Source organism: Aspergillus ibericus (assembly GCF_003184845.1).
Source record: "Aspergillus ibericus CBS 121593 unplaced genomic scaffold BO80scaffold_14, whole genome shotgun sequence".
Classification (NCBI taxonomy): Eukaryota; Fungi; Ascomycota; class Eurotiomycetes; order Eurotiales; family Aspergillaceae; genus Aspergillus; species Aspergillus ibericus.
In genome coordinates, this window is record NW_020292112.1 from 580,248 (window position 1) to 601,541 (window position 21,294).

General features: G+C 54.6%; 7 protein-coding genes across 7 annotated transcripts; all 7 read left to right on the top strand.

The window, feature by feature from the left end:
* Window positions 1-135: 135 nt before the first annotated feature.
* BO80DRAFT_444033 (WD repeat protein) lies at window positions 136-4,224 on the top strand (the record flags this gene model as incomplete). The annotated part of the gene is made up of 1 exon (XM_025721403.1): window positions 136-4,224. The coding sequence occupies one exon, from the start codon at window positions 136-138 to the stop codon at window positions 4,222-4,224; it is 4,089 nt and encodes a 1,362-aa protein (XP_025576567.1).
* Window positions 4,225-5,006: 782 nt separating this feature from the next.
* BO80DRAFT_43127 (putative regulatory protein Ral2) lies at window positions 5,007-8,321 on the top strand. The gene has a single exon (XM_025720732.1). The coding sequence runs from the start codon at window positions 5,423-5,425 to the stop codon at window positions 8,075-8,077; it is 2,655 nt and encodes an 884-aa protein (XP_025576568.1). The 5' UTR covers window positions 5,007-5,422; the 3' UTR covers window positions 8,078-8,321.
* Window positions 8,322-9,751, top strand: BO80DRAFT_43128 (uncharacterized protein). The gene is made up of 2 exons (XM_025720735.1): window positions 8,322-8,367; window positions 8,415-9,751. The coding sequence occupies exon 2, from the start codon at window positions 8,612-8,614 to the stop codon at window positions 9,566-9,568; it is 957 nt and encodes a 318-aa protein (XP_025576569.1). The 5' UTR covers window positions 8,322-8,367; window positions 8,415-8,611; the 3' UTR covers window positions 9,569-9,751.
* A 650-nt stretch (window positions 9,752-10,401) lies between these two features.
* BO80DRAFT_424157 (RNA methyltransferase) lies at window positions 10,402-12,438 on the top strand. Its single transcript, XM_025719213.1, has one exon. It carries the CDS (start codon window positions 10,455-10,457, stop codon window positions 11,946-11,948), a length of 1,494 nt encoding a protein of 497 aa, XP_025576570.1. The 5' UTR covers window positions 10,402-10,454; the 3' UTR covers window positions 11,949-12,438.
* Window positions 12,439-12,698: 260 nt separating this feature from the next.
* Window positions 12,699-16,512, top strand: cym1 (pitrilysin family metalloprotease cym1). Its single transcript, XM_025716778.1, has one exon. It carries the CDS (start codon window positions 12,974-12,976, stop codon window positions 16,112-16,114), a length of 3,141 nt encoding a protein of 1,046 aa, XP_025576571.1. The 5' UTR covers window positions 12,699-12,973; the 3' UTR covers window positions 16,115-16,512.
* A 317-nt stretch (window positions 16,513-16,829) lies between these two features.
* On the top strand, window positions 16,830-17,840 carry BO80DRAFT_444038 (RsfS/YbeB/iojap family protein; the record flags this gene model as incomplete). Its single annotated transcript, XM_025721404.1, has 2 exons — window positions 16,830-17,717; window positions 17,778-17,840. 2 exons carry the CDS (start codon window positions 16,830-16,832, stop codon window positions 17,838-17,840), a joined length of 951 nt encoding a protein of 316 aa, XP_025576572.1.
* Window positions 17,841-19,219: 1,379 nt separating this feature from the next.
* BO80DRAFT_43196 (uncharacterized protein) lies at window positions 19,220-21,017 on the top strand. Its single transcript, XM_025720773.1, has 2 exons — window positions 19,220-19,775; window positions 19,872-21,017. Exons 1-2 carry the CDS (start codon window positions 19,319-19,321, stop codon window positions 20,927-20,929), a joined length of 1,515 nt encoding a protein of 504 aa, XP_025576573.1. The 5' UTR covers window positions 19,220-19,318; the 3' UTR covers window positions 20,930-21,017.
* Window positions 21,018-21,294: the final 277 nt, after the last annotated feature.

Sequence of the window (21,294 nt, forward strand, 5' to 3'; positions counted from 1 at the left end):
ATCGCCCGCCCGTGTGTTCCGGAGTCTCTTATCCCTCTTCTCTACCTCCTTGTCAGGGCTCCGGGCGTTTTTGTCAATCATGCTGGAGTCCCGATCTTTACCGGGCTGATCTCCGACCACTCCAGGCTGGCGAGCATGTCCGACTTCTCGCGACTGCCCGCCCGAGGCAGCAGCTCCTCCCCAACACCACCACCCCCGCCTCCCCCAGCTCCCGTGCAACAGGGTCACAAATATTCCAACCGCGCCGCCAGCGCTCTGGCCCGATTCGCCCAGCCCTTCTTCTCCGGGTCTCGGCCGCCTAGTCCGCACACGGCGGGAAGTCGAGCGGATCTGTCGGCCAGTCCCCGTTCAACAAGGCCCAAGTCACTGCCTGGTGCATCCCAGACTGTGTCTCATAAGACTGGGATCCCAATTGCTGCCCTAGACATCTCGCCGCAGCGGACACACGCAGTCATTGGCGGCAAGGAGATCTTAAAGACGATTCGCGTTTCGCCTGATCATTCATCCGAGGAGTTCAACCTTCGCAATGCCATCATTAGTTATTCATCCACTCATCATGTTGGCAGCGGGCTCTCCGCACGGCATAAGGACCAGCTGACCGTGAGAGACGTGAAGTGGTCACATGGAGAATACGACCAGATCATTGCCACCGCGGTGGCCAATGGCCGCATTGTAGTCTACGACTTGCACCGGACCGGCTTGGAATGCTGCCGCTTCCAGGGACACAGCCGCCAAGTTCATCGGCTAGCCTTCAACCCGCACCATGCGTCATGGCTCCTGTCAGGGAGTCAGGATTCTTCCATCCGAATGTGGGACATGCGGACAGCTTCTGCGGAACGTGGCGTCTTGGTGTGCGGGAGCCTTGACCTGTTCCATGGCAACAGTGATGCCATCCGAGATATCAGATGGTCTCCAACCGACGGGGTTATGTTTGCAACAGCGACGGACAGCGGTGCGATTCAGCTGTGGGACTGTCGCAAATCCAACGCTCCGTTGATGCGGATTACTGCCCATGACCGACCGTGCTTCTCGGTAGACTGGCATCCTGATGGAAAGCACATCGTCAGCGGTGGCACGGACAGACAAGTCAAGGTCTGGGATTTCTCCTCCTCAGCCGAGCGCCGGCAGAAACCGACATTCCAATTTCGCACTCCCCAGGCTGTTCTTAACGTCCGCTGGCGCCCCCCTTCCTGGGCCAGGGAGCCGGAGGCCTCCGGTGATTGGCAGTCGTCCCAGGTTGTGACATCTTACGACAAGGAAGATCCGCGAGTCCATCTCTGGGACCTTCGACGGCCACATATACCCTTCCGCGAATTTGATCGATACGACGCGCATGCTACCGACTTGCTCTGGCATTCAAAAGACCTACTGTGGACAGTTGGTGAAGCCGGAGCCTTCACGCAGACCGATGTCCGATACGCTCCCCAGATCATCAATCAACGGCCGACGTGCTCGGTGGCTTGGAGCCCTAGTGGTGAAGTTCTAGCCTTTGTCCAAAAACGTCCGCAGCGTAGTACTCTAGGCCTCAGCACTACCGAATTTGTCGGCCCTCAACAGGAAGAGAATAGTAGTGGTGAAGTATTGAGTCAGAGCCCTGCCGAGGATATACTTGATGATCCCTCGTTCGCTCCTATCCGTCATCGGCATAGCAAGTCCACCAGTGCTCGGCAGTCTAAGTCGTTGGGCAGTACTCCGCCTGGTGTGACAGATCTCGTTCCTGTCCTCCCACTAGAGAAGGTCCTGTCCAAGATCACAACTCCTGAGGCACGCCAGCTGGGAGCAGTTGGGAGCATTCCAGGGGCTACGATGGATCGAGATACTTTCCAATATCTGGCCTCCCATTATTCTGCTTTGCTTAGAGGGGTTGATACTGTTCACGTGGATAAATTGTCATCCTTGCTCGAATCGCTCAACCACAATGCACAGTGTTCCGAAGACGCCTCTCTACTCAAGTTAGCACAAACCTGGCGCATTATCAAGTTTGCCGTTGTCCAGGAGCTAGAAATCAGAGCAAGAGAGCAACGTCAGTCCTTAGACAAAGGATCTCGAACGATGAAGAAGAAACCGTCCAAGGAAGGCCCCGTCACTGAGAAACCGAGGCTAGTCGAAGACGGGAGGCATGACAAGATTAAAGCTCAGTTGTTCAAGGGTGTAGTGGAAAATGAAACATTAAAGCTTCCGCTAGCAGATTCTGAAAGCGTGTCAAATATGACAACGCCCCTCGCGCAACCATTGCCTGATTCCCCCCTTGGGTCTCTGGACAGCTCAACTTCGCATATGACATCTTTGAACGATAATATGGAAATGAAGCCTCTTCCACCATCGGTCCTCAGCTCTAATCAGGGAACCATGACTTCCAATGATTGGTCATCAATGTCGGACATCGATCCACAACTCATCCATCAACTTACGCATCGCCAATCTACTGCCAGCGAAGAGGCTCCCATCCCACCTGAAAGCCTGCCGTCCGAACCAGGACGTGTCCCAGTGCACCCAGATGCAGGGGACGATCAGAGGTCTGCGCCCCGGGCCATTGCTGGTAGAGTGGATTGGCTTCTGAAGACACATACTGTCGCTTCCAAGGAAGGTTCTGAAGTAGATGAGTACGACCAGAAGATGGAGGATAAAAAGGCCGCCATCCGTGACTATAGAATCTTTCCCAAGAAGGTTCTCTCACTCGAATCCCATATGGAGCCAATCAAGCCACCGGGTTTCCATCGTCATGAATCATCAGAAAGCTTTCCAATGTTCTCAGCCTCAACGGAGAGCTCTCATCCACCAAAATCAATGGCTGCATCGCTCTCTTCTGCGGCCAGGCTGTATGAAACCCCAGGGAGTGGGGATCCTGGCCAAGAGGTTGCTGCTGCTGCACCTGGTAGCAGCTACACTGGGGCTAAAGGGGACGCTGTCCGTGGGGTTACTGCTGTAAATGATAAAGGAGCCCAAGATAGCGAAAACTTGGAGGAAAGCATTCCTGATGCGGAGCATATCCATCTCGAGCGGCCCTCCAGTCCCCCTTTACTTCTGAAGGAAAGCCGTCCCCTGAATGCTTTCGGCCAGGAAGATGGAGCAACACGAGGCCCCGTACACTTCAGCGCGGCTATACCTGGGGTAAGTCAGGATCTTTTAAACGTGTCCATACCGGTTAGTCCGGACGTGACGACGAACAAACCATGGAGCGTCGAGATGCTTTTCAAAGAAGCAATCAGACACTACCATAGTGGCACTCATGTCGACATTCAATCCGCTGCGCACCTGCTTCAGAAGTTACGCATTGTTTTCCAAGATTGTGGCAGGATCCTTCCCGATGAGGAGGCTGAATACATCTTCAAGGCGTATAATGAGCAGTTGGTGCGCCAGTCAATGTACCTTGAAGCCGCTGAGCTTCGGCGGCTGTGCGTATCGTCCTATCCAGCTGTCTACGAGTACGCGCAAGCCGACACATATATGAACGTGTTCTGTTTTACATGCAAACGTCCTTACGAAAACCCCAAAACTGACAACCGTCGTTGTTATCGTTGCAACACCCCTCAAGAGCCATGTGCCATCTGCATGAGCCTGGAACCGCCTCCCGAATGGGTTGCCGAGCAATCGAAATCATCTGCTTCTTCATGTCAGGGCCTGGACTCCGAGGCCACATCCCATGCACTATCATCATCCCATTCCTCACTGAAAACAGAACCCATTTCCCAGTGTGAATTGCGACATCTGGTTCCAGTCTTCTCCGACTCGTCTCAGCCTCCTCGACCCAAAGGATCCACTCTCTGGACCTGGTGCCAAGGTTGCGGTCACGGAGGCCATCTGGCTTGCATAAGCACATGGTTGAGCGATGTCTCCGTCAGTGAGGGTGGTTGCGCCACGCCAGGATGCATGCACGATTGTGGTCCAGGCCCGCGTCGCGAACACAACCGCTCCGTACTGCTCGAGGAGTCGAAAAGACGTGATTCGGCCGGCCGGAAAGCTGGCGTAGGCTTTGTCAAGCGAGACACGTGGACTAAGGGGGAGAGTAGGGCTGTCGAAAAGGTTCGTGGAATGCTAGGCGTTGGTGCGTCGGCTGGGAGCGCTTCCACAACTACGACTACTGCGACAAGTGTTGGGCCGAGTGGAGCCTCCACTAGCACCATGTCACCCAAGAGGGTACGATTGGTAACGCCCAGTGAGCAGGGTCAACCACGCCGAAGTGCACCTCGTGCCAGTCTTGGGGGCATGACTGGGCTCAGCTAAGGCCGATATTCAGCTTGGATGAATAGCTTTCAAACATTGTTCTGCAGATCAGCCGATCTTCTCTTCTCCCGATGGATATTTGCTCCTTTTTTTTTTCTCTTTCTTTTCAGCCTGCGTTTTGCGAATTTGCAGATACCCCATATCGTTGTCGGTTCAGCCGTCCCGGACTGGTCATAGATTTCGGCGCCCTGGTATATCGAATAAGGCTTGGCTCTACTTTCTCACTGAGCCGAATCCCAGGCACCCGGGATCCCTTTTCATTTCCTTATCCCCTCCTGTCAGAAGCCTACGAGAACCGCGTACCAACACATACATACTATATATGCCCTGAGAGACGGCAAGAACCAGAGTACCTACCCAAACGCCTTAATCCGGTACTATTCACACTCGCAGGAATACATCCGGCGCCGGGTTTCGTACGGGGTTCGTGATCACGACCCAATCCTGGCCACCAACGGAGGGAAAGGGGAACCCCATTTGGCTTCACGCGCAAGAGGTCTGACCTTCCAGCCTGGGAGGCGACCAGATATCCAAGCAGTGCACAGTACCTAGTATCGTTCAATAAGAACGCAACACAAGTCTAAAGGAGGACAAGGAGAACGAAGCGCAGGTACGGGGCCGTAGGTGCTTATCCTAGCACTTCCTAGCACTAATCCCTTCCCGTTCCGCCTTCTTGGGATTCTTTCGTAGCTGAACGGGAGATCGTCATTAACGATCAATAATCAAGGCATATCAAGTCACATGACTTTGACACATGCTGAAAGTGGATCATATAAGCAGGTCATGTGACCGGGGAGATCTCACACAGCCCCCCCTAGATACTGGACACTATTCATTGAACTCCCTATACCCCTCACTGGCTTTCTCAACCTATTTGTCCCATTCTTAGATGGTTTGACCCCCGCGGCCCTCACGATCACGAAAGTTCCTCGATTCCCCACACTCTGGCCCGACGTTGACCTCGAGGATCATCCAACGGCACTCTTCTCGCTCCTGTCCGCAACCGTGCCTGTTCGTGCTTTACGAGTGTGATGACCCCCTGTCGAGTCGAGGTCTCAATCGCGCCATACCAGGAGTCAAGATTTTGAGGAAGGGAAACATACGTGGTCTTGGAGGGGACCTGCTCTGTCGTCAAAGTGGAAGGACGGCACTCGGTTTCTGTGGCCTGTTCTAGTGGGAGCATCCCTATCCCGCCACAATGATGTCCAGAAGCCAGTCGAGTTTGGGTTATCTGGACGCAGGGAGGGAGGATCCCTCTGCGTCGGGGGCTCAACCGGGACTTCAACCGCCGGCCTCGAACTCAGGGCCCATCAACCTGTCGGGTCTGGTATGCAATGTGCGCAGAACAACCGGAAGAGAGCCGCATCCGTTGGTCGGGGCCACTACGACTATCCTAGGTGATAAGCTTTACGTGTTCGGCGGTCGTGTCTTATCCAAAAGTCGCCCACAGTTGACGTCGGACATATACGAGCTGGACTTGATCCGGCGTCACTGGACGAAAATCGAAGCCACGGGCGATGTCCCTCGCCCGCGCTATTTCCACAGCGTTTGCGCTCTGGGCGATCACAAACTGGTGTGCTACGGCGGCATGTCGCCTGCACTGAATGTGGTGAAGGATCCCACAACTAACGGCTCGGGTGGACAGGAGGCACAGCCGGAGGTTGTGGTCATGTCTGATATTCATATATTCGATGTCCCATCTCGGACGTGGACCCGCGTGCCCGCAATCGACTCACCCCAGGGACGTTATGCACACTGCGCAACCATTCTGCCCTCAAGCGCCCATTTCACCTCCGCTACTGCGCCGCTGTCCGCAATTCATCATAACCCAGCTTCGTCGAATCCGCACCAGGGCTCGATCGGCGTCGATATTGATGGGTTCGGAGGCGCAGAAATGGTGGTGGTAGGAGGACAGGATAGCTCGAATCATTATATCGAACAGATCAGTGTGTTCAACCTACGCAGCCTGAAGTGGACCAGCACGAGCCATCTGGGGCGAAGCTGTGGTGCCTATCGGAGCGTGGTTGCTCCCTTGGTCGGCATGAATGTTTCCGACATTGGGTCCGCCGCAGACAGTCAGGACGTACAGGAACCGGCTGAAGGATCGCAAGTCGAGGGGTGTCCGATGCTGGTATATTCCAACTACAATTTCCTGGATGTGAAGCTGGAGCTTCAGGTGCGCCTCCCGGATGGCCGCCTGATCGAGAAACCCATGCAGAGCCAGGCGTCGCCTCCTGGCTTGAGGTTTCCCAACGGAGGGGTCATCAACGGGCATTTCGTCGTGAGCGGGACATATCTGACGTCCTCAAAGCAAGAATATGCGCTGTGGGCCCTCGACCTCCGCACTCTCACCTGGGGGAGGATCGATGCCGGCGGGTCAGTCTTCGGTCATGGAAGCTGGAACCGTGGTATACTCTGGTCAAGAAGAAACACTTTTGTCATTCTGGGTCACCGAAAACGCAGCCTCGTCGAGGACTACAATCACCGTCGGATCAACTTCTCCCACGTCTGTATGGTCGAGCTGGAGGCGTTTGGGCTCTACAACAATGCATGCCGGACCACGCCCACCTCGGGATACATCTCTTACAGTGCACCTTCAGTTCCGGCGTCCATGCAGGCCAAACTGACCAAATTGACCTCTGGCGGAAGGCCGTTTTCCTCCGCGTCCGATGAACTGGGAAACCTCGCCCAGTCTCTGCCTGAAATGGCCGATATGGAACTCCAGGCCGTTGGGGGAGAGCGGATCCCCGTGAACTCGCGCATTCTAACGCGCAGATGGGGTCCCTACTTCATCCAGCTTCTGCGCGAGTCCTGCGATGGCGGAATAGGCGAGACGGCCGCGCTCCGTCCAGCAGTCGCCATGTACCCAAGTCGCAACTCGAGCATTACTATCACCCCGTCCATCGGGCAGAATAGCAACTACTCCAACACCTCTACTCTCGTCAGCAATCACTCAATCACCTCCAAGTCCTTGTTAGCGAACCTTGAGATACCCTCAGCGCATAGCCTTTCCCCTACCTCTCGTCCCCGCGTGCTTTATCTCCCCCACACCTTTCTCACTCTCCAAGTTCTCGTCTATTACTTCTATACGTCCTCCCTACCACCCGCGGGCTCTCCTCTCTGCACTCCGCAGATTCTCTGCTCCCTTCTCCAACTCGCTCGCCCATATCAGGTCGACGGCCTCCTGGAAGCCACCGTCGAACGCCTCCATCAAGTTCTGGATGGAAGAAACGCCGCTGCCGTGTTCAATGCCGCCGCCATGGCCGCCGGCGGTGGGCGAGGCACTGGCTTCACCAGTGGTCCCGGAGGCACTCTGGAAGCACTGAACGGCGCGCACGCCAGCCACGAATCCTCGTCCGGCACCGGAACCACCACCTCCCAAAGTCACCTTACCTCCGACTCGTCTGATACGGAACACGGTACCTCTGCTCTTTCCGTCGCCAGCAGTGCCAGCGGCGTTATGGGCTCTCGCGGGATCCCCCTCCGCATCAACACCAACATCTTCAGCCGCCGGCAGCGCAGCACCGCCGGCCTTGACCGAGAACGAGAGCGCGACCGCGACCGCGAAGACGCGATGAGCAACGCCAGTACCTCCACCTCCGCTTCCACCGACACTAGCTTCGACCACTCCGACACCGAAATGGGTGGCGATCCGACCCGACCGTCCCATCACCGCCGTAACACCGATGCGGAACTACGTCCCGAGCGCGAGATCTGGACTGGCGACCTCAGCAGCGTCATCGGGTTACAGAAGCGCGGCCTTCGCGGTCTCATGGAAGGTCGACGGTTGCGTGAACGCAATGCCAAACCGGCAATCGGTCCTGATCATGGTGCTCCGGCACCTGGTGCGTAAGCTGAATTCGGCTCGCTTGCTCAATTCTCTTCCGTTCCCCCGTGTCCGCAGAGCGGTACCTCGTGACTAGGATTAGCTCTTCTTGAGCGTACTTCGAGTTGCTGACTGACTCTAATATGGGGAGGTTGGCTGGGCGTGACAAACTTTCATCAGTCGGTTGGCCAACCTTGCGGGCACAGCGTGTCGAAAACCCGACAAAGCGACGTAGATGGGAATTTCCGGTAATCAGTTGTAATCCAACGATGGTTTTGAGCATCCAGATGAAGGTGGCGTGGTTTTGGTGGTTGCTGGTAGATTCCCCCATCATACAACATGGTGTCTCTCTTATCTGATCTAGATATATCCATGACCCCGGATCAGGTGACATGATCACCTGACCTGGCTTAAATCACCTGACTCCCTATCACCTGACCCTCCCTGGCTCCGGTAACCGCCGAGTTTCCCCCCCCCACGCCTCTCCTCCACAGCCCCCGACTTCCAGCCAAGGCAAGCCACTTCTATGACAGGGGCAGGCACCCCTTCTCCAACGCAGCCATGTCTAACATGATCTCCTCTACGTTTGCCCCTAGTCTGTCGCGCAGGGACACCAAATCCAGCATTAGCCATGATCCAGGGGTGGGGTCCATTCCCCCCCCGTTGGCGAGTGGTGGATCTCTAGGGCCCCAGAGCGCAGCAGCCATCTACCAACACATCCATGACATGGCTGCGAAGCGAATCTCAACCCTCGGCTACCTACGCAAGGCCCATGAGGGCCGCATATACTGGTTTAATACTGTCCACTTTTCCCGCAACGATATCGGTCGCCTCCCGTATTTCGAACCGCGCAAACTCGCCCGTCGTGCCATCAACTATCTCCTCCTGGGTCTCTCCCTTCCCCCCATTCTCGACGTTAGCACCACGCCCGTCGAATTCCTCCGGGCCCTCAACACTCTCCTAATTGAATTCGAGGCCTTCCAACAAGTTCATCCTCCCGACGGCACATCCTCCTCCACCCTCGCCCGAGCCCGTATACCCCAAATGTTCAAGCGTGCCGCACACGCCGGCACCAAGGCGCGCCGCGCCAGTTCGGCTACGGAAATCGGCTTGCCCATGCAATCCAGCGACCCCTCAGACCTGAAAGCGATGGCAGGCAACTCGGCCAATACGGCTGCGACCATTTCGTTTCCGCATACAGAGGCCTCGGAGCTCCTGCCCGGTGAGGAGTACTCGTACCTTCTAACGCCATTGTTGCCATTCGAGCCGGACTACTTCGAAACCTTTGTCACGCTGTGCGATGTCCTCATTGATTGTTACACGCGGCTCGTATCCTTGGTTTTCACCCCCTCGGTGTGTAGCGTGGCGTTGGGGGAGATGTTTTCCAAGGCCGATGCGAAGATCCGCAAGATCATGGTCGCGGGGATTATCCGCGAATTCGAAGACGCCAGCCGTCATCGGGCCAAGAATGAAATCGCGGGCGTTGGTCGCGTGGTTCTGGGCGGGTTGATGGGCTGATTTCGGATGTCGTCAATTTCTGGTGTGTAGATATCTCGGTGGGGTATATATATATACATGTCTATATATATGCACGCCGACCTCTACCTCCTCCACACCTCAATCGCTGATTCGACACATCCCGTCTCATCTCTTACCTCCGCTTGAGGCAGGGACGCAAATCACAAGTGCCAGCGACTTCTTATACCCCCGGATCCAAGCGTCAACAAATTGCATCGCGGTCGAGAAACCCCACATACGCTTCGGTCCGGCATTTAGAAGATCTGATCCGTCACAGGGCGAGCCCACGCCTAAGAGCCCCTACCACCACTACTAGCGAGGGGCGCGCCCATTTGATCCGTTACCTTCTAACCGAGGATTACGGATATGGCAGATGAATTAAGCTATCCGACGCCACTTTCCACCTCCTGCTCGTTTCGGCGAAACAACAAATACAGCAGATCACTGCATTTGGATCCTGCGCAGGAATTCCCGGGTCAATATATAGACCCAACTTATGCTAATTTAATTCGAGTCAATCCAATCCAATTCAGTCATATGTACTCCGTACTATGTATGCTTTTGTATTTGGTCTAGTGGTTCAGTCAAGTCATAGTAGATGAATGCTATGTAGACGCTCCCTTTGAAACTACGAATAGTACGAACCTGTAGCGAGTCGGATGATTGGGTGTTCCGATCCGACCCCGCTTTCTGCAGGAGAACCCCCGAGTGGAGCGTCTGCCTGAATCTCCAGGCCAGGCCGGCTAGGCCCGCGCCGGCAGCTAGTGCTAGCTCCGTCACGTGGCTCGCTCACGCAGAGCTTTCCCCCGGGTGTTCCAGCCCCATCCGATATCGCGATCTTCTCGCTTCCGAGTCAAGTCGTGGAAACTTCACGTCTTAGTTGGCCATGTCTCTTCACTCATCCCTCACCCCCCTTCGAGTATATCTTCGATCTTCGGTCCCCCCGGCAGCTCGTCTACACTCCGTCAGGCATGCCTCCCTCAACTCGGCCATTGGTCGGGGCATCCGCAGGTCCCAAGCGGTAGACGACTCTCCTCGGTCCCGCAAGACATTTGGTGATGAACGGGAAGTTCGTCGTGGGAGAGACAGGGACTCCAGGCCGCAGCGATCTGAATACAAGGAGACACGCGGGCCGCGGAACTCGGAGATCGAATTTGACGAGGATGAGTTCATCCGGACAGGAAACTTCCGAGCACTCCCTCGCGAGCACCAGAGGCTTGAAAGCACCAGATACTCCCCGAGAATACATGACACGCCGAAAACGAAAGACATACCCAGAACAAAGGACAATGGCCACCCAAAGGACCGGAAATCCTACCATCGCACCACCGAGAAGGTCCCCGAACGAGTGAAGGAAAATGTTCGTATTCCGGACTCAGTCCCTTACACCACACCTGCGTCGGAATTTATCTATGGAAGTGCAGCGGTAGAGGCGGCCTTACGCTGCGGCCGGCGCCGGCTGTACAAGCTATACCTGTATCAAGCTGCAGGCGAGGAGCTAAACTCCTCGAAAATCACCTTACGGAAACTAGCACTTTCCAAGAACGTCACAGTAAAGATGGCTTTTGCAGGCTGGGATCGATTGCTAGACAAGATGAGTGCCGGACGACCCCACAACGGCTGTGTTCTTGAGGTGTCTCCCCTCCCTCAACTCCCTGTGAAAAGTTTCAAGACCGTTCCGTCAGCGGAAGAGGATCACTTCCGCCTGGAATTAGGCGCACAATCGCGGGAAGAAGCTCAGGTGAATGGTACAAATGATCGTATCCAAATCAACCACTCCCTTCGAAACAGATATCCCGTCGTTCTACTACTTGACGGCATTCTGGATCCGGGGAATCTTGGCGCCATTATCCGCTCCGCATATTACCTCGGGGTTGATGCTATAGTTTTTGCGGGTCGAAACTCCGCGCCTCTATCGCCAGTGACCATCAAGTCCTCCGCGGGAGCCGCCGAAAACATGACTCTTCTTCATGTCAGAAATGAGGTGGACTTTATCCAGCGGTCCAAAACCAACGGGTGGCGGTTTTATGCGGCCGATGCCCCCGGTCCAGGTTCCACCCTCATTGACCCGACCTCCTTGTGGCAAAGCCGGAGTACTACGGGTGACAGCACTCCTGCCAATCAGGGCCCTCTTGCTCAATCACCAAGTGTCATAATGATGGGCAGCGAGGGCACAGGATTGAGTTCCCATATCCGGTCACAGGCGGATGCCATAGTTAGCATTCCTGGTGCCAGAATCAGTACGGAGCTGGGGGTGGGGTCTGATCCGGCCCGGGTAGACAGTCTCAACGTTAGTGTTGCTGCAGCATTGTTGATGGATATGTTTCTTCGGATGCCATTTGCAATGGCAGATATGCCGAAGAAGGAGAAACTCTGGTGAGCAGAAGAAGATAACTATCCTCGTACATTAATGTAAGACCTCTGCGTCTCTCTTCTCTCTGCCTCCTCCAGGCCCGAATCGCAGGTACCAACGAGCCAGCAGCAACCCAAAAGAACCATACCGCGACCAAGATTGCCCCCTTGACGTGTCTCGATGAGCGCACCTGGCCTGTACACTGCTCCGTGACTCACGATGCAAGCGCTTCCAGGCCCGATTAGTGAGTACCTGGACGATACACGTGTGGTAACCTCCACGGAAACCACAAGGCCGATGCTAGTATCAGTACCGGCCAATACCAGGCAGAGTGAGGGACTCCACTCGAAGAAGAGAAAAGAATGAGGTCCCGAAGCGGTCGCGTAGAGGCCCCAGGTCCAGGGTACTAACTAGCGCACTCGACTCGGAGACCGAATCCTCCTCCGAACCATCCGAAGCCGCTAGTACTCCAGCCGCCTCTCCGGGCGGCCGCAAGCCTGGCTGATATCAGCCCCGTAGAAGGTCGCTGAATACTCTGTAGGTACTTCTGGGTGGCTGCCAAGGCTGTATATCCCCTGGCTTGATGTTTGTAGATGCCATGGTAAACTCTATAATGCAGCCAAAATCCGACTTTTCTCTATCCTGAAGCTTGTACCATAGCGACCGACCGTCTCCGTCTTGGCGCTGTCCGGGCCGTTGCCGGGAGTTGGCAGCATCACGTGAACAGGCGCGGCCGAATCTTTCTACCCCGGACTCCCTCCAGCAACTCATCATCATACAGTCAATTGTCTATTCCTCCTTTTCGAATCCTCCCTGCACGATTGCTGGCATTGTTGGTGCCCCCACGACCCGGCATCCACTGCAACTCGCCAATATCACCTAGTGTGCGGTCGACTTGGTGCCGATTACAGCTTTTGCGCTCGATTCCGGTCCGCTCGGGACCTTTGCCTCGGACCACCCATCCGCCGGCAACAGCCTTGCTAGAGCACGTCAGACGTCTGTACGGCGCGTGATATAAGACGTGCGCTTGTCCGCCGGTTTGAAATAACACTATGTTACGGTCGTCTTTAGGGGTAGGCCGAGGCCGAATCCCGGCTTTGCAGAAACCCGGACGCTTGCTGAGATCGGATAGCGCTCTGCTCCGCTGGAGCCAGATCAGACGAGCTGCCTCGACTGTCACCCGACTTGAGAACTTCCCGGAGATTGGAGAAGGGATCCATGGGTTCACCGTCCAGGAAAAGAAGCACGTCCCAGAATTGCATCTCACGGCAATCCGGTTAAAGCATGACAAGACAGATGCGGACTACATCCATGTGGCTAGGGAAGACAAGAACAATGTCTTTGGTATCGGGTTCAAGACGAATCCCCCAGATGCGACCGGCGTTCCTCATATCTTAGAGCATACTACCCTATGCGGAAGTGAAAAATTTCCCATTCGCGACCCCTTCTTCAAAATGCTGCCTCGGTCCCTCTCGAATTTCATGAATGCCTTTACCTCTGCCGACCACACCACCTATCCTTTCGCCACGACGAATCAGCAGGACTTTCAAAATCTCCTCTCGGTTTATCTCGACGCCACATTCCACCCGTTACTGAAGGAAGAGGATTTCAGGCAGGAAGGATGGCGGCTGGGACCGGAGGATCCTCACGCCATTCGGGCCCGTGAAGAGCAGTCGCAGGCGGACCAGACGCCAGAGGATATCCTTTTCAAAGGCGTCGTATACAATGAGATGAAAGGCCAGATTTCGGATGCCAACTATCTATACTACATCAAATACAAGGAGAGCATCTTTCCCGCACTCAACAATTCGGGAGGAGATCCTCAGTACATCACCGATTTGACTCACAAGCAATTGGTCGACTTCTCCAAACGCAATTACCACCCCAGCAATGCCAAGATCTTCACTTATGGTGACATGCCGCTAAGCGCTCATCTTCGACAAATCGGGAACGTGCTGGACGGGTTTCAAAAAGGCGAGGCTGATACGGCCGTCAAGCTGCCGGTCGACCTCACTCAAGGTCCTCGAAGCGTGACTGTCTCAGGCCCAATCGATACATTCGCCAGCGAGGACAAGCAGTACAAAACATCCACCTCCTGGTACATGGGAGATACTGCCGATGTTGTCGAGACCTTTTCAGCCGGGATCCTGTCCTCGCTGCTCCTGGACGGTTATGGGTCACCCTTGTATCGAGCCCTGATCGAAAGTGGCCTAGGCTCTTCATTCACCCCTAACACGGGCCTTGACTCGTCAGGTCGTGTACCCGTCTTCTCAGCTGGTGTTACTGGTGTGAGCGAAGAGGAAGCGCCGAAGGTTAAAGATGCCATTCAGAAAGTTTTCGAGGGGTGTCTTTCGACGGGATTTAGTGACGAAAAGGTCCGAGGGTTTCTCCACCAGTTGGAGCTCGCTCTGAGGCACAAGACCGCCAACTTTGGAATCGGAGTGATGGAGAAGACCATCGCTTCGTGGTTCAATGGCTCCAACCCCATGGAGGAGCTTGCTTGGAATGAGGTCATTGATGAGTTCAAACGGAGGTACGACAAGGGCGGCTACCTAGAGTCTCTGATGCAGAAGTATCTCATGAACGATAACTGCATGACTTTCACAATGGTTGGCAGTCCCACTTTCAACAAGGAGCTAGACGAGCAAGAACTAGTGCGGAAGGAGAAGAAGCTCAACCTGCTCATTGAGCAGCATGGCTCCCTTGAGAAAGCCATTGCCAAGCTGACAGAGGAAGAGCTTCAATTACTCAAAACTCAAGAGGAGGCTCAAAATGCGGACTTGGGTTGCCTGCCCTCCCTTCAGGTTGCGGATATCTCTCGGGAGAAAGAGCGCAAGCCAGTTCGGGAGTCCAAAGTCGACGACGTAGATGTCGTCTGGCGTGAGGCTCCTACTAACGGTCTGACCTACTTCCAGGCGCTGAATGCCTTTGAAGACCTTCCAGATGATCTCCGGCTACTGATGCCACTCTTCAACGACTGCATAATGCGCCTTGGCACGGCAAACAAGTCAATGGAGCAGTGGGAAGATCTCATCAAATTGAAGACTGGCGGAATCTCCACATCCTCATTCCACACTTCGTCACCAACGCAGCTGGGGAAGTTTGCCGAAGGCCTCCAATTCTCTGGGTTCGCCTTGGACCAAAATATTCCGGAGATGCTGGAAATCCTAACTACGCTGATCACTGAGACGGATTTCACCAGCGCCGGTGCACCGGCTATGATTCAGGAACTGCTGCGACTGACGACGAACGGCGCCTTGGATGCGGTGGCCGGGTCAGGCCATCGGTACGCCCTCAATGCCGCGGCAGCAGGTCTCTCGCGTAGCTTGTGGGTCCAAGAACAGCAGTCCGGGCTGGCTCAGTTGCAAGCTACAGCCAACCTGCTGCGCGATGCGGAAACGTCACCAGAGCGGCTTGCAGAGTTGATTGAGAAGCTCCGTCTAATTCAGTCGTTTGCCACCTCCAAATCTTCGGGTCTCCGTGTCCGTATGGTCTGCGAGCAAAGCAGTGCCAAACAAAACGAGTCGGTTCTACAAAAATGGCTTGCGGGCTTACCCCAAATTCGCTCACCAACGTCTACACCCAGCAGTTCGGCTATCGGCCTGAGTGCACACAAGGCATTCTATGATATGCCTTATAAAGTCTACTACTCAGGATTGGCTATGCAAACCGTCCCATTTACCAACCCATCCAATGCGACACTCAGCGTCCTCTCCCAGCTTCTTACGCATAACTACCTCCACCCGGAAATCCGCGAGAAGGGAGGCGCGTATGGTGCGAGTGCCATGAATGGGCCAATCAAGGGGATGTTTGCTTTCACCAGTTATCGGGATCCCAACCCCATCAATACCCTAAAGGTTTTCCAGAATAGCGGGGTCTTCGCTAGGGACCGAGCTTGGTCGGAACGGGAGCTCAACGAGGCGAAGCTGGGCATTTTCCAGGGCCTTGATGCCCCCATGAGCATCGACGAGGAAGGCGCGAGATATTTTATGAGTGGCGTGACTCATGAGATGGATCAGCGCTGGAGAGAACAGGTTCTCGATGTCACGGCCAAGGATGTCAACGAAGCTGCCGAGACATTCTTGGTCCAGGGCTCACAGCGGTCGGTCTGTCTGCTCGGTGAGAAGAAGGACTGGGTTGAACTGGAAGGCTGGGATTTGAGAAAGCTTTCTATGAACGTCTCTGGCGAATGAGTCCTAACATAGCGGCGGTCCGGCAGGGACAGCTAGACTGCCAAGGGCTTCTGATATCCTGCTTCCACCTATCCCATTCATGTATCCTCCCTTGGTAGCATCCGGCCCGTCGGCCCGGCGTACGAAAGGCTACGCCCGGTTAGCCATTCGGAACCGGAACAGGTAATGTTTCGGCCCTGCATCAGGAGGTACGGTGCATGGATCATTGGATGCGAAGAATCACATGAGGGAGGAGTTCGAGATGGAATGGGGAGGACAACGAAAAGGAGGTACTCTCCGAGGTTGAAGAGTTGAAAGAGACACACGTGTTTCTCTTGTAGATACTAGTTCTTACTCCCGCAAATTGAATCGACCCTTGTCTGGGCGTGTTCTAGGAGCCTATCGGAGCCCGCTACTGGCGATGTCAGCTATCTAGACGCTTCCTCGTTAGAGCATGAATGGGAGGCCGTAACGCCGTAGCCCACATCGCGGGGTCACTCCGGGAAAAAAAACAATGTTAATAGGAAGATGTCGATAACGAGGCAAACACAACTAAATGGGCCATATGATCATTTTCTTTGATCTTCGTATTCTACACCTGATATTCCGAATTCCCCGGCGGTCAGTATGATCACGTGATTCTCTGTCGAGTCTCGCGCGCCGCTCGGGTCGCCACTGGAAGAAGGCATCAAGCTCTTGTCCAGTGCCATTGGGCTTGCAACATACATTGATCATCATGAACAGGGTATTGCTGAGAGGGCCTTGGTGCCAAAGAGGGTTACTCCGTGTTCCTTCTGTTGTCCCTCACTCCGTGGCGTCCCGGCCTACATTTGATTTTGTGAATCGACCTTTCGCTTCGGTTTCTTGCCTCCAGTCTGAGCGGCCTTCCTCCTCGTCCTCCGATGTACCACCCGCCTCACTCGAAGCAAAGGGAGCATCCACGGAGATCCCTGCGTCAAATAGTGCGCCGCACATCCCGTGGTACCTGCAAGAAGAAACCTCTGTCGCCGAGTCACAGCAGACATCTTCGCGAGATCAGATTCCTGAACTGCCGGAGAATCCTCCGGCAATCCTTCCCGTACTCCTCGACTATGTGTTTAAAGATATTGGGTTGGATTCTTTGAGGCTGCTTGACTTGCGTGGGCTGGAGACTCCGCCTGCGCTCGGCGCAAACGTCATCATGGTCATCGGAACTGCGCGTAGCGTCAAGCACCTGAATGTATCTGCAGACCGTCTCTGTCGTTGGTTGAGAAGCACATACAAGCTGTCTCCCTACGCTGATGGGCTACTCGGTCGAAATGAGCTGAAAATCAAGCTTCGGAGGAAAGCTCGCCGGGCTAGGCTTGCGAGTAGGTCAGGCACCATGTTTGATGAGAAGGACGACGGAATCACGACGGGCTGGATTTGTGTTAATGCCGGCGTGGTTGAAGAAGCCCCTGTCAAAGGAAACCAGGATTACAGCTTTGAAGGATTTGGTCATACCACCCCGGGCACTAGGGTGGTTGTGCAGATATTCACCGAGGAAAAAAGAGCTGAAGTCGACCTTGAAGGCCTTTGGAAGAACCGAGCCGAACGAGAGAAACGGAAGCTTGGCCAGCTCGATTCCGCCGCTCCTGCCGAGGAGGTTCGTGTTTCTCTTCCTAAACATATCATTCGCTGACCGTGAGTCCGGCCATGCCCCCAGGTTTCCCTCGGATCCTCGCTTCCAGCCGAAGAGGCTGCTTCACATCGACCATCATCCTACTAAGCCATTTCGAATATTAGCCACCCACGCGAGTGAACCAGTGGGTATTCAGTTCTTGTCTATGCCGAAACCATGGCTATGACAGCAATAGAATCACGGCGAGCGTCTTAGCTGATGCAATATTCGATCACATATCACAATGTCCGATGATAAGGCCAGGAACGAACTAGGAAAAGAGCATAAGGATTGCGACTTGATGAATTTCTGCACTTATTCCTCGCCCTGCTATCATCCCCTGTTCGGCGGATGACGAAGCGATAGCCCAAGTCAATATACTCTGCAGTGTTGTTCCATACAGCACCCGGGGTATATCAGGCGGGGTCTATATAAAGCGTGAATGGATTGTTGATACTCGGGAAAAGTCAGTGCCACATGATCTAGGACTCTTGGTTGGTCCAACCTTGTCGAGTGTCGACACCCCAATCGGCAGCGAATTGGCCCGATGAATCTTCCAGGAAAAGTGATGGCGTCAGACAAGGAACTACCTCTCTGCGTGTTGGAAAAATCTTTCCCTTGGGGGCGGGTGCTTGAGAATATCGAAGTATTCGATATGATTCACCAAGCAACTGCGAACTCACCGCCCCTCACTGTTTAAGGTGAGGCAAACAATGCAGAAAGTGAAAGAAATGGCGCGGTCTGTCGTATCTCGCCGGATTGACGGTCTTGGTTTATCCTTTGGTTCTGTCCAACTCCTGTCATTCATGGTATCCTTTCTCAGCATGATGTCTACAAATGTCTACAATTGAATCTGGAAGTTGTAGCACAAGCTCCCTCCCAATGGAAGCCCACTCACGGCTGCGGCTTACGAGATGCTGTTGCAGTTCCGTGCCGATCTGGGAGATGAACTCCGTGCTCGGGGGTGCAAATGTTGAGTAGAGAGGGATTCCCGACAACCCTCAAGGGAAAGCCCTTGGTAGCATATAGTATAAGCGTTCCCTTGTGCTCGCTGATCCTATATCGTCCGGGTGGCTGCAGAAAGCTTAGCGCCCGGATTCGTTGAACCGTCTCGTCTCTCTCTCTCTCATTAACCTCTGTCTCCTCACCCTCCAAATTACCGACTTAGCTCGCCTCTTTGTGGATGCCAGCGCTCTTATAAGCCCACAAGCACGCGAGCTCTGAGACGCCGGATGAGATCAACGAAGAAACTCACTGCTATTCACGAAAGCAGTTTGAAGGGGGAAGGAAGGAAGGACTGCCAAGTTCATCTACGAGGTCGTAGTCAATTTTGTACGCCTATCTGGCTCCCCTGGAGCTGGTTTCCTCTGGTAGGATGCCCTCCGTGACTTTGTCGTCGGCCACCGTATCGTATCACATGACCTTCGTGCACGTGACGGAGACATGTGATGGCCGGAGCCTCGTCGGCATCCTCTCGATCTACTCCGTACATCTTTTCTGCATAATGTGACCCGGGCAGCCTCCCGATCCCAAACCTGCCTCAACTGCCCATCAGCACCCCTTCCTTTCAAGTCCCCTTCCCATCCATGTCCCTCGGCCGATCTTCACGTCTCCTGCGGCAATGTCGCATGCATTGCCGACCGGAACCAATCCCCCGTCTGGGCATCTACCCTCCATCGACCAATCCCATCCGCCATCCCGGATCCGCGTGCTGGGAAGTCCAATATTTCCATACCACCTCCACCAAGAATGCAGCACGATCCCCCATCGCTCGACAGACTCTCTCCCAGAGGCGACGGCCTATCTTCACAAGGGAATTTATATTTAGTGGCATTGTCGGTGGTCATCTCTCAGAAGCCCTTCAAAGGCTGGAAACGACCGTGGATCGCCACTACAAGGATTGGAAGGAGACTTACGGCTTCGAGGGGAGCTATGAGAGCGGGAAGCTAAGCCTCGAAGTGTATAAAAGAGTCGCAAAGATCCTGTTACAGACTGCCTATTCTGAGCCTCCATCGGCACATGCAATTCGCAGCATTTCGACAGGTGAGTCGATCCACCCCCCCGCAAAAGCGAGGCGAGGCCATCATATAGCAGCCTTCCTTGAAGCAGAATATACGGCTCACACCGGCGACTCTGCAGATGTCGAGAAAGTCTGGAATATCTCCACCTGTCTGTTCGACCCGGCTAACGAAGCCCTTTATCATTGGCTCACCAGCGCCTGCGCTCTCGCGGGCGCCACAACACCCACCCTTCTTGTCGCAGGCATGTACGTGCGGCAACAGCCCGCTGATCAGTACCCCCTGCGAACTCAATTTCTTGACCAAGTCGAGACAATGGCACTGCACGATCACGAGCCTCGCGCTATGCTCCTTCACTCGGATGTTCTATTTAGACGAGGGGAATACAAGGACGCGATGGCGTTGATGGACCGTGTTATGACAACTATCTACCCGTCAATACGGGTAGAAGGTGTCGAGACGCCTGTTTTCTTTCACAGTCTACCTAATTTATGGCAGGTATATACGAAGTTTCAGGACAAGGCGAGGGAGCAGGGTATTGATTGGGGCCTTAGCAAGGAAGAGTTGTGTCGTCTGCTCGGAGTGGATTATCAAGTGCCCGCGGCCCTTGCTGTTTATGCGACAATGATGCTTCGGAAGGGTGATCTGGAGGCGTACGAACGGTATATGAATCAGGCCGCAACCGGTGGTCTGTCTGCAGCTTTTCACGCATTGGGCAGCTTCTATTATCTCACTGCCAGAGGACGGTTTCCTCGTCGGGGAGACAAGCAGATTGTTCGGCCGACGGAAGGACCCATAGATGCAGGACCGCTCCAGGAGGGCAGACTTGCGTCCATCTACTCCAGCGTTGTCCTGGGTCTGCCCTCCTATACGTATTATAATGCTTTAGCTTTGGAGTGGTTCGAGTTGGGCAAGAGATCACAGGATGACCGCTCTGCGTTGGTTCTAGCCTTCCTGTACCGACAAGCCGGTCAGTTGAAGCTAGCGCAGACTTACTACGAGTCGTTGACGCGTTCACCTCGCCAGGCGGTCGACAAAGCAACCGCCGATGCACTCGCCCGGCACTGGACTGACCCTAATTATGAGTTCGGACTCCCAGAGTGTTTACTCCAAGCTGACTTTGATCTTAACCGCGTCGATTGGGGAGGTTCCGGTGAGAAAGAACTTCTCATTAGATGAACAGGAAACGAGACCTTTGTCGCGCGACATGTATTATATTGTCCGCGTGTTTTCGTTGCTTTGCTTCCATCTACTTCGATGCCCAACATAAGCCAAACAATTACTGTCTGACCTTCAGTTGCATCCAGCCAACACGGCTCTTCCGGATCGCTAATTGTGCTTGCCTCTTAGCACCCTATACTTCTGCCTCCTCACCTTCCAAGTCGCGGCTGCAAGCGGTCTTTCGAGCATGCGAGCCAGCGCGACGCAACGCCTGGCATTCCCTGACGCCTATGCCAGCACCGAGGCCTCGGGAAACGCGTATCCCACACGTGGGGAGTCGACGCTTGTACCGACCTCCGTACCCCACTTTAGGAACAACGGCG

Bases quoted from the DNA above. Each gene is read 5' to 3' on its own strand.
- BO80DRAFT_43128 (XM_025720735.1), top strand. From the start codon at position 8,612: ATGTCTAACATGATCTCCTCTACGTTTGCCCCTAGTCTGTCGCGCAGG.
- cym1 (XM_025716778.1), top strand. From the start codon at position 12,974: ATGTTACGGTCGTCTTTAGGGGTAGGCCGAGGCCGAATCCCGGCTTTG.
- BO80DRAFT_43196 (XM_025720773.1), top strand. From the start codon at position 19,319: ATGTCCCTCGGCCGATCTTCACGTCTCCTGCGGCAATGTCGCATGCAT. The intron at 19,776-19,871 runs GTGAGTCGATCC...GCGACTCTGCAG, and splicing joins AATTCGCAGCATTTCGACAG to ATGTCGAGAAAGTCTGGAAT.
- BO80DRAFT_424157 (XM_025719213.1), top strand. From the start codon at position 10,455: ATGTCTCTTCACTCATCCCTCACCCCCCTTCGAGTATATCTTCGATCT.
- BO80DRAFT_43127 (XM_025720732.1), top strand. From the start codon at position 5,423: ATGATGTCCAGAAGCCAGTCGAGTTTGGGTTATCTGGACGCAGGGAGG.